This window comes from Lagenorhynchus albirostris, chromosome 10 (assembly GCF_949774975.1).
Source record: "Lagenorhynchus albirostris chromosome 10, mLagAlb1.1, whole genome shotgun sequence".
Taxonomy (NCBI): domain Eukaryota; kingdom Metazoa; phylum Chordata; class Mammalia; order Artiodactyla; family Delphinidae; genus Lagenorhynchus; species Lagenorhynchus albirostris.
In genome coordinates, this window is record NC_083104.1 from 10,171,612 (window position 1) to 10,183,342 (window position 11,731).

Consider the following 11,731-nt stretch of genomic DNA (forward strand, 5'->3'; position numbering starts at 1 on the left):
ATGCATATTTAATGAGCATTCAAAATATATTTAAACTATCAAATATTCATGAATAAATATCCATATACTACCAGAAAAACAGAATACATTTGCCAAGAGAGTTGATATCCTTTATTTGGGGGACTGAGATATTCATCTCAATACTATAAGGGTATAAACTGATTTAAACAAAAGCAACTTTTTGAACTTAATGTTATCAATGAAAAAAATGTTGCCTTCCATATCAGTAAACAAAGGATGTTGCAGCCTCAAGTCATTACATTACAGCAGCCTGAGGGTGAGCCCTGAGGGAACTCAGGATAGAAACAGGATGCCTGCCATCTACCAGTCAACTGCTACAGCCACCCCCTGAAGGTGCATCCTGAGGACACTCAGGATGAGAAAGCACAGGACTGGCCCCAGATAGTTGAGATGCATATCAAAGGAATAATCTCAATGAACCCTGGCATTTGCATGTTCCCATACGCAGAAAAGCACTAAATTCCTTAACTTGAGATACCTGGTTTTCTTTAATTAACAGTAATCTTTTCATATTCCAACTGCCTGGTCTTTGTTGCAAAGTCCTGTATATCCTGGCTTCTCCCTTACCTGTTCTGAGCGGTCTCTCAGAGCTATCTGAGATGCTGTGTCCCCAGCTTAAGTCCTCAGTTTTGTCCACCAAATAAAACATAATTCTCAACTTTTAGGCTGCGTATTTTTTTTCAGTTGACAATGTTAACATGACACTTTTGTCAGATAAAAAATGATTTAAAAACAACCCTTATAGAGTCTATTATTTGCTGGCAGCAAAGCCAAAGACTTGCTTCTCAGCTAACTAGTAAAATAATTTTCCAAAGGAGAAACTAGTAAAATAGCTTTCTAAATGAAGAAGCACCAACTCTAACCTGCAGTGCAATAATGTGTTTCCTCTTTCCACAAGAGAGCACTTAAAATGAAATCTCTACCTAAATGCCAGTCATATGATAACAGTCACTGGCTTTATAAACGTAATTGTCCAAATACAAGATAATTTTTTAGGTCACTATCCATCCAGAACCAGGGAAACGAAATTATTCCTATCTCCAATTAAAATATTTTTTGTCTCAAACATTTCATATGAAAGTGCACAAAACAACAGGGTATAAGTGGTAAAAAGATAAATAAATAAAAATAAAAAATTTGTGGTTGAAAAAAAGGCAAATTTTCCCACATCACAATTAGAGCCATGTTTATTTTTCCTCCGTCTGTAACTACAAAATTAAAGTATATATTCCTGCTTTCATTTTATCCAATTTAGCTAAGCTCTGGGGCAGTAAACAGGAATATTTGTGGAACTGGGGAAGTATGGAAAAAAAAGACCAATCTTTGATATTTTTCTAGCCAGTTCCCATATCCCATATCCTGAAATTAATATTTCACCTGCTGCTCTGTTCTACATCTGCAAGACTTCAGAAAGATGCTCACTGATAACTTCTAGAATGGAGATACAGGGTGAAAAGAGAAGGATAGAAAACGTCTGACAGCTGTGATTTGCTACAAATGGAATGGTGGCTTATCCAGAAGAGATTAAATAATTTCAATTCAATAAATACTTATTTTACTAGACCTATCACTTATATGCTATGTTCAAAGTCCCCTTGTAGCTAAACAATGCATTTGCTCAGGCAAAGGATACCAAGCTACTCTGTAACCTGGTTTACTTATTTCATGGTTCGAGTCATAATCTAAAATTATTTCGATTACATAAATATATGTTTGTATCTTCCACACAAGCTATGCCCTGTAAATGCAGAATCTTCTCTGTTTTGTCCTCTCCTTTCCCCTGGGTGCCTGTCACCTAGTGGGTGCTCAGTAAATATTTGTTGATTAAATGAAGATAAGGTGTTTAAGAATTAGGGTATATCAATAGCTTTAATAAGTCACCCCCACATCTCAGTGGCTTAACTCCAAAACAGATTTACTCCTGGGTCACATAAGAGTCCAAAGCAAGTCAGTGGGGATGGTAGATACCCCATCATCCTCAACATACAGCTGCTGATTTTTTTGTTTTTTAGGAAATGACATCCAGCTGGCAGATGTGGGGGTGGGTGGGCGGGGAGCAGAGAGATAGAGAGAGAGTTAAAGGCACTCCCTCTGTTAAATTATCTAGGCAGAAGCAACACATGTCACTTGTGATTTTTATATAGAAATATAGTGATTGAAGCTTGCATAAGGGTTTCTTAGAAATAAAATAACCCAAACAAAAAAATTGTGTTTTGAAATTGAAACTATATTATTTTTATGCACTCATATATAAGGACTTTTTCAGGCAAGTTTTTGCTCCATTTAAGATAAATTGGATGGAAATTCTCACGGTTCAATGCCCCCCAAAACAATCATACTCTACCTTTTAATATGAGAAGGGCTCTATTTACTGAATACAATTATCCTCTATTAATACAACACTGTTTAATTGGTTATATTATAATCAGCATTTCTGACATAGAATAACAGAATAATTTTGTTTCTATTAACAACTTAAAATTACTTTGCATGATTATGGTAGTTTCCTTTATTTATTTCATTATTGGCATCAATTATAAGAAAGGCTCATGGTAAGTCCAATAAAATGTGAATCCTAAATTTCAGAACCTAAACTCCAATATGTTTCAACCATACTGTGGTATTCCTAAAAGGTTTCATATTAAAAAAAGTAAAATAGATTTACAAAGTAATGTTTTAAAGTCCTATAATTTTTAGAGGACACTCACATATTACTTCATATGATCCTTACCAAAAGCTTGAGTTAGGTGGCATATACAGGTGGAACTTATTTCCCTGTGTCCATCTTAAAAATTAGGAAAATTTTGCTCAGAGAGAATAGATGACTTGCCCTATACTTCAGCATGCAACTGTGAGCTAGCTATTATTGTTCGACAAAACACCCTAAAACTTAGTACCTGAAATAAAATACGTTTTGCTCCTAATTCTTAGGGTCGGTAATTTAGTCTGGGCTCAACTAGGTGATTCTTCGGAGCTTGGCTGGGATTACTCATACATCTGCAGTCACCCATAGATAGGTCAGGAGGCATTCCAAAAAAAAGCACTCATGTGATGTGTATGTACTCTTCTTTGCTGTTGCATACATCAGTAGCTCATTTAGCTTTATAGTTGCTGAGTATTCCATATATGGATAGGTTTATCCATCTGTCTACTGATTTACATTTGAGTTGTTTCCAATTTGTGCAAGCACCTGCATGAATGTATGCTTTCTTTTCTCCTGGGTAAATATCTAGGGGTGTAATGGCTGAATCATATAGTGGATATAATTTTTTTTTTTTTCAGGCTTTGCAGCTATTTTATTTACAAGTATACACTTAACACAACGAAATAAACACTGACATACTGAAGCCTAGTTAATAGTAGTGTAACAATATGTATCATTTGGATGATTACATTATTTTAAACAAGAAACTACACTGAAAAATTAATGCAATAAAATTCTTGGTCATAATATTATTAAGAAATACAATATATAAATTGAAAATATGATTGCTCAAAATTTGAAAATGGAAGTGAACTCATTTGGACCGAGTCAGAGTTTAACATAATCTGAAAGGAGGGGTTGGGAGAGAAGCTCTGACCCAAATGAAATCTTTCAGGTTAACAGAAGAGAAATGAAGCAGAGTTTATCTTAAAGGAAAATGGGCAGGTTGCCTCCTCAGGCAGGCCAGGTTCCCAGTGCCCTCAGGTTCTGCAGTAGAATCACATCACCAAGCAGGAGGACTTTCCTTGTGAGGCGGCCCCGTCAATTTTCTCTGCCTCCAAAATTATCCTTCTAAAAACATCAACAGCAGTCTGATTTTCTTTAGCAGAAGATTCCAAAAAAGCTGCGTACCAAGATTCTGCTAACGCTTTCCCTTCTTCATAACTGATCACCCTTTCCATATGTAGGTCTTTCTTATTCCCAACCAACATAATAGGTATCTGTACTTTCCCCACCATATCCAACAGTTTGCCATGGATAACTTTGATCACTTCAAAGCTTTTGATTGATGTAACAGAATACACAAGAATATAACCATTAATATCTATGGAGTATGTCTGAGGAAAGATGGAATATTCATCCTGCCCAGCTGTGTCTACAAGTTGAAGATGATATTCTTGTCCATTTACTGTGATCAATTTTGTGAAAGTGTTTTCTATGGTTGGATCGTAGGAATCAACAAATTGGCCTTCAACAAACTGAATCGTCAATGAGGATTTCCCCACAGACCGGTAGCCCAGGATCGCGATCTTCCGGGACTTGGACTGCGGCATCTTAGCGGCCTCCTCAGCCCCGGGCCAACCACATCAACCGTGGCGGCGGCGGCTCCTGTGCTGCGATCGGTGGCGGCCGCGCCGGGGCACAGCGGCATCCAGGGGCGGGGCGGGCGGGCGCGGCTGCCTCGGCTTCTCGCTCGCGCGCCCAACCGCCCGGAACCGCCGTGCGGCCCCGCCCCCAAACACGCCCACGTGACCGCGCGCCGCCGCAGGGCCCCCAGACAGAGGCTCACGTCAGCGCCGCACTCCCGCTGCGGCGGCCGCCCTCGCCCCCGAAACGCACGAGGTTGCGTCGGGCGGTGTTTTACTTTCGTGGATATAATTTTAACTTTTTAAGAAATTGGCTAACTGTTTCCAATACGGTTATACGATTTTATATTCCCACAAGCAATGTAAGAGAATTCTGTTTGCTCCATATCTTCCCAAACACTTAGTTTTGTCGATATTTTCAAAATTTTAGACATTCTAATAGGTTCACAGTAGCTCTTCAATGAGTTTTAATTTGCATTTTCCTAATGATGTTAAGAATCTTATTTGCTTATGTGCCATTCACATATTATCTCTGGTGAAGTATCTATTCATATCTCTCACCATTTTTAATTTTCTTGTTTGTCTTACAGTACTGAAATTTAAGAGTTTTAATATAATCTGAATACAACTATTTTGTCTATATTTGCTTTTAAAATATACAAAATTATTTGTTTCTCCCAATCTGTGGCTTCCCTTTTCATCTTTGTAGGAATGAATTTTGAATAAAGTTTTTAATTCTGTTGAAGCTCAAACTGTTGAGTTTTTCTATTGTCATACTCACTATTTACATCTTATTTTAAGAAATTTTTGCCAAACTTAAGGTCACTAAGATTTGCTCCTATGTTTTCTTCCAGAAATTTTCTACTTTTAGCTCTTAAATATATCTACAATCCATTTGAGTGCACTATTGTTTATGGTGTGAAACTGTAAAGCTACCCACATCAATAATTATATTTATTTAAGTAGTCTAAAAGCTCCAGATAAAAGACAGAGAGAATCAGACTGAATGAAAGAATAAGAAAGAATTATATATTGTCTATAAGAAAGGAAACTTAATTATAAAGACAGAGAGATATATTAAAAGTAAATAGAAAGATAGAAGATATACCACATAACTAAGGGGCTGTGTAAATACCAAACAAAATAGATTTCAGGAAAAAGGACATTACTAGAGATAAAAAAGAATATTCCATAATGTAGAAGCGTCAAATTATCAACAGGACATAACAATTCTAAATGTGTATAGACATACTGATAGGATTTTGAAACATATTATGCAAAACCCAACAAAATTAAAAGAAGCAACAGATAAATCTGAAAACACATTTTCAAATTTATATGAAAATTCAAAGAACCAAATATAGGCAAAAAAATTTAAAACAAAAGTACACATTTGGATCACTTAAACGACCTGACCTAAGACATACTATAAAACTACAGCAGGGCTTCCCTGGTGGCACTGTGGTTAAGAATCCGCCTGCCAATGCAGGCGACATGGGTTCAATCCGTGGCCCGGGAAGATCCCACATGCCACGGAGCAACTAAGCCCGTGTGCCACAACTACTGAGCCTGAGCTCTAGAGCCTGTGAGACACAACTACTGAAGCCTGCATGCCTAGAGCCCGTGCTCCACAACAAGAGAAGCCACAACAATGAGAAGCCCGCGCACCGCAATCAAGAGTAGCCCCCGCTCAACACAACTAGAGAAAGCCCGTGTGCAGCAACAAAGACCCAAGACAGCCATAAATAAACAAATAAACAAACAAACCCAGAAAACTATAGTAATCAAGACAGGGTGATATCTGCATAAGGATACACATAAACCTCAATGGAACAGAAAAGAGACCAGGTATATCCACACATACATTATGAAGGTACTTGACAGAGTGTCAGGGTAATTCAATGGAGACATGATAGTACCATTCATCAAATGGTACAACAACCAATGTCTGCACGTCAAAAAATGAATTCTGAAAATAACCTCCAACCATACACAAAAGTTAACTCAAAGTGGATGTCAAAATAGTACTTCATATGTGCAAACATTGTCATTTATCCTATTAAATACAGATCATTCATCACTCCAGTGAAGATCATTCGGCTTCTTACTGGCCAGGTAATTTGCTATCCCTCCAAGTTTGTGGGAAAATGTACTGTTAGGTCTGTCTTCCCAGCACAAAATCATATTTGTGAGGCGCTATGTTTATTCATTACGATAAAGTCTAAAAATGTTTCTTTTGAAAATGTGGGTAAGTTAACCACAAAATCTTTTATTCATTTATATTCTACTGTCACTAGTGCCTTTTATTTAAAATAACAGACTTTATTTTTTTCAGTTGTATATATATATTTTTTCAGATTTTTTTCCATGATAGGTTATTACAGGATATTGACTATAGTTCTCTGTGCTATATAGTAGGTCCTTGCTGCTTATCTATCTTATATATAGTAGTTTGTGTCTGTTAATCCCACACTCCTAATTTACCCCTCCCCCTGTCCCTTTCCCCTATGGTAACCATAAGTTTGTTTATCACTTGTAGATATTTTGACAAAAGTCATTCTGACTGGTATGAGGTGATACCTCATTGTGGTTTTGATTTGCATTTCTCTAATAATTAGCGATGCTGAGCATCTTTTCATGTGCCTGTAGGCCTTCTGTATTTTTTAAACCATTTTATATGTAAGGAAAAATTGTGCAGGTAGTATAGAGATTTCCATATACTCCTCTCCCCTCTCAATTTTCCCTGTTATTAACATGTTGCATTAGTGAGACGTATTTGTTAAAATTAATGAACCAATACTGACATATAATTATTAACTAAGGTCAATAGATTCAATTTTAGTTTTTGTGTTTAGTTCTATGGGTTTCAACAAATAATATAATGTTATTTATCCACCACTACTGTATCATACAGAATAATTTTACTACTCTAAGATATTTTTACTGTTTCCATAGTTGTCTTTTACAAGATACATCATGTAACATTTTCAGGCTAACTTATTTCACTTAGCAATATGCATTCAAGGACCCTCCTTGTCTTCTTGCTGTTTAATAACTTATTTCTTTTAGCACTGAATAATATTCCATTGCACAGATGCATCAGAGTTTGTTTATTCATTAACTTACTGAATGAAATCTTGGTTGTTTCCAGGTTTTGATGATTATGAATAAAGCTGCTATAAGCATTCATGTGCAGGATTTGGTGTGGTCATGTTTTCAACTTAATTAGATAAATATCTGGAATAACAATTGCTGGAACATACAGTTAAAACTATGTTTACTTTTGTAAGAAGATGCTAAAGTGTCTTCCAAAGTGGATGTACTGCTATACATTCCCAACAGCAATAAATGGGAGTTTTGTTGGAGGACATTCCCATCAGCATTTGGTCCTGACAATTTTTTAGATTTTAGTCATTTTAATGTTTGTAGTGGGGTATCCCATATTGTTGCTTAAGGTTTCAGTTCTCTAATGTCATATGACGTTGAACATCTTTTCATATGCATATTTGTCATGTGTGTATCTTCTTTGGGGGGTGTCTGTTCAGACTTTCAGTCCATTTTTCAATTGGGTTATTTTCTTATTGTTGAGTTTTAAATGTTCTTTGTATAATTTTTTAACAAGTTCTTTAGCAGATAAGTGTTTGGGAAATATTTTTTCCAGTCTGTGACTTTTCATATTCTAATAGTGCATTTTGCAGAAAATAAGTTTTTAATTGTAATCAAGTCCAACTTATCAATTTTTTCTTTTATGGGTTGCATATTTGGTGTTGCATAGAAAAAAACATTACCAACCCAAGGCCATCTATGTTTTCTCCTATGGTATCTTATAGAAGTTTTATAGCTCTGTGTTTTATGTTTATGTCTATGATCCATTTTCAGTTAATTTTGGGGAAATCTACAGTATCTGTGTCTAGATTTCTTTCTCATATGGATGTCCAGTTGTTCCAACACTGTTTGTCAAAAAGACTATTCCTTCTCCATTAAATTGCCTTTTCTCCTTTGTCAAAGATCAGTTAACCATGTTTGTATTGGTCTATTTTGGGGCTCTCTATGCCACTAATCTATTTGTCTATTTTTTGCCAGTACCACATTGTCCTGTTCACTGTAGCCATAGAGTAAGTTTTGAAGTTAGATAGTGTCAGTCCTCTGACTGTGTCTTGTCTTTAATATGGTGTTAGCTACTCTGAGGATTTTTATTTCCATATAAAATTTAAAATCAGTTTGTCCATATCTATAATAACTGCATGGGATTTTGACTGTGATTGAACTGAATTTATAGGTCAAGTTGGGAAGAACTGACACCTTGATAATACTGAATCTTTCCATCCATGAAAATGAAATATTTAGATTTTTGATAGATTTCATCAGAGTTTTATAGTTTTCCTCATATAGATCTTGTGCATATTTTGTTGCACTGATACCTCATACTTTACTTGTCATGCTAACATAAATGGTATTGTGCTTCTAATATTCCAATTGTTTGCTGTTGACATATAGAAAAGTGACTTTTGTATATTAACTTTGAATTCTGCCACCTTGCTTTGCTAAAATAAAATCCCATATTAGTTCAAGAAGTTTTTGTTTTCTTTTTTTTCCTTAGAACTTCCAGAACAATGATGAATAAAAGTGGTGAGAGGGAGACATCCTTGCCTTGTTCCGGATTTTAGGATAAAGCAATATAGTTTCTCACAATAAGGTATATCACTGGTAGGTTTTTGTCGGTGTTCTTTATCAAGTTGAGGAAGTTATCCACTATTTGTAGTTTGTTGTTTTCATCACAAATGGGTGTTGGATTTTGTCAATATTTTTAATGGATCACTCGATATGATTAGAGTTTTTTCTTCAGCCTGCCGATGTGGTGAATTACATTCACTGATTTTTGAATGCTGAAGCAAGCTTGCATATCTGGAATAAATGCCATTTAGATGTGACGTGCGTTTGTTTTCATACATTGTTGGATTGATTTGTTAATATTTGTTTGAAAATTTTACATATATTTTCCTGAGTGATACTGGTCTGCAGTTTTCATTTATTAGAGTATCTTTACTCAGTTATAATATTAGGGCAATGCTGGCCTCATAGAATTAGTTAGGATGTATTCACTCTACTTCTATGTTCTGAATCGGTACCATTTCTTCCTTATATGTTTGGTAGAACTCATCTATGAAACCATCTAAGTCTGGTGCCAGTGGGTTCAACTATGCTCTTACTGCTTTTGTGTCTGCTGTACCTGTAAATTACTCATAGAGAGGTACTGAGATCTTCAAATATAAAGATGAATTTAGCTATATACCCTTGAATTCAATCAGTTTTGCTTCATGTATCTTGACACTGTTTTTAGGTGCATACACATTAATAATTATTATGTCTTCTTGGAGAATTGACCCCTTCCTCATTGTTTAACTCTCCTCATTTTCCATGATGATTTTCTAAAGTATGCTTTGCTTGAGACCAATATAGCTACTCTAGCTTTCTTTTGATTCATGTTACCATTGTGTATTTTTCTCCATTCCATTACTTTTAATCTGTGTCTTTATATTAAAATAGGTTTATTATATATAATATATAGTTGGATCTTCTTTTATCCACTATGACAGTCTTTGCTTTTAATTGGTGGGAGACTATTCACAGTTAAAGTAATTATTGATATAATAAGATTAACATCTACCATATTCTTAACTGTTCTCTATTAATTGCACTCACCCCCTTTTATAATCTTCCCCTCTTTTCTGCATTGTCTAGTTTTAACTAAACACATTATATGAGTTCATTTTCTCTCCTCTCCTAGCATATCAGTTATATTTTTATTTACGCTTTTAGTTGCTTCCTTAGAGTATGTGTAATAGGGAAGAACAAATCTGACTCCATATTGGATCTGTTCCTTTTACTTCAACCTTTGTATTCTTTTGCTGTTGCTACAAGTTAAGAATGTTGCCTACAGCCTGAAATATACAGGATAGCCCATTCTCAAGGCTTTGACCTTTAATGTTATAACACTTTTCCATTCATACAGAGATAAAAAGTTGCAGAACAGAGAATAACATTAATCTTGTTGGAGGTTTACAGGAACATTGTGACCAGACCTACATGACAGCTACAAGAACAAAGGATTCTGGCACCAAGAGGTTTGCAGCAACCAACCATACCCCGTCTGCCTTTTAGTATAAAGGAACCCTGAATTCTAATTTGGGGAAGATGGTTCTTTGGGAAACTAGTCCACCATCTTCTCAGTCTGCTGGCTTTCCAAATAAAGTTGCTATTCCCTGCCCCAGCAACTCATCTCTCTGGATTTATTGGCCTCTTATGCAGTGAGTGGTACAAGCTTGGACTTGGTAACATATGCAATAAACATTTGCAATGAATCTAAGTCCACTTGAAAATAATATTACATCACTTCATGGGTACTACAGGTTCCTTACAATAGGGTATTTCCACTCCTCCCTCCCATCCCTTATAACATTACTACCATTTATTTCCTTATCTACAAGTTATAATCATCTAATACACTGTTGCTATTATTACTTTGAACAATTATCTATTACATAAATCAAGAATATGAAAAATAAAACATTTTATTTTATATATATTTATTCCTTCTGTGACACTTCCTAGCATTCTTTCATAAATCTGAGTTTCTCACTTATACCATTTTCCTTCTCTCTAAAGGACTTCTTTAAACATTTCTTGCAAGACAGATCTACTGGCAACAAAACCTCTCATTTTTATTTGAGAATATCTTTATTTCTTCTTAATTTTTGAAGGATAATTTCACTGGAAATAGAATTCTACTTAAGTTCTTTTTGCTTTTTGTTTTTTCCTTTCAATACTTTAAATATTTCATTCCACTCTCCTCTTGTTTCCATGGTTTCTGACAAAAAGTTTCATATAATTCTTATCCCCCCCCCCTTTTTTTATCAATAAGATGTTGTTTTGTGGCGTTTTTTTGTCTTTTGCTTTTTTCTTCCCTTTCAATTCTTTCAAGATTGTCTTTGGCTTTTCCCGTATGAATATGCTGTATATAGAATTTTATTCTTTAGTATTTAGATTCCTTGTGACTCTCCAGCTTCCTAGATTGTGATTTGCTGCCTGTCATTAATTTTGGAAATTTCTTGGTCATTATTAGTTCAGGTATCTGTTGGGCTTCTTTCTCTTTTTCTTCTTATTTTAATGATGTATGTTACATCCTTTGCAACTGCCTAACAGTTCTGAGATATTCTGTTTCATTTTTCATTTTTTTCTATTTTCATTACCATTGGGAAGTTTCTACTGACACATCGCCAGGTTCACGGATTCTTTGCTCATCCATGTCAAGTCTACTGAAGAGCCCATTAAAATAATTCTTCATTATGTTACAATGTTTATGATTACTAATGCTTCCTTTTGTTTCTTCCTTGGAGTTTCCATCTCTCTGCTTATATTG

At 35.3% G+C, this 11,731-nt stretch overlaps 1 protein-coding gene across 1 annotated transcript; it reads right to left on the reverse strand.

Annotated features, from left to right (window-relative positions):
• Window positions 1-3,316: 3,316 nt before the first annotated feature.
• On the reverse strand, window positions 3,317-4,394 carry LOC132527839 (GTP-binding protein Rheb-like). The gene has a single exon (XM_060163879.1). The coding sequence runs from the start codon at window positions 4,276-4,278 to the stop codon at window positions 3,724-3,726; it is 555 nt and encodes a 184-aa protein (XP_060019862.1). The 5' UTR covers window positions 4,279-4,394; the 3' UTR covers window positions 3,317-3,723.
• Between the last annotated feature and the right edge of the window lie 7,337 nt (window positions 4,395-11,731).

Coding starts and splice junctions, on each gene's coding strand:
- LOC132527839 (XM_060163879.1), bottom strand. CDS start 4,278: ATGCCGCAGTCCAAGTCCCGGAAGATCGCGATCCTGGGCTACCGGTCT.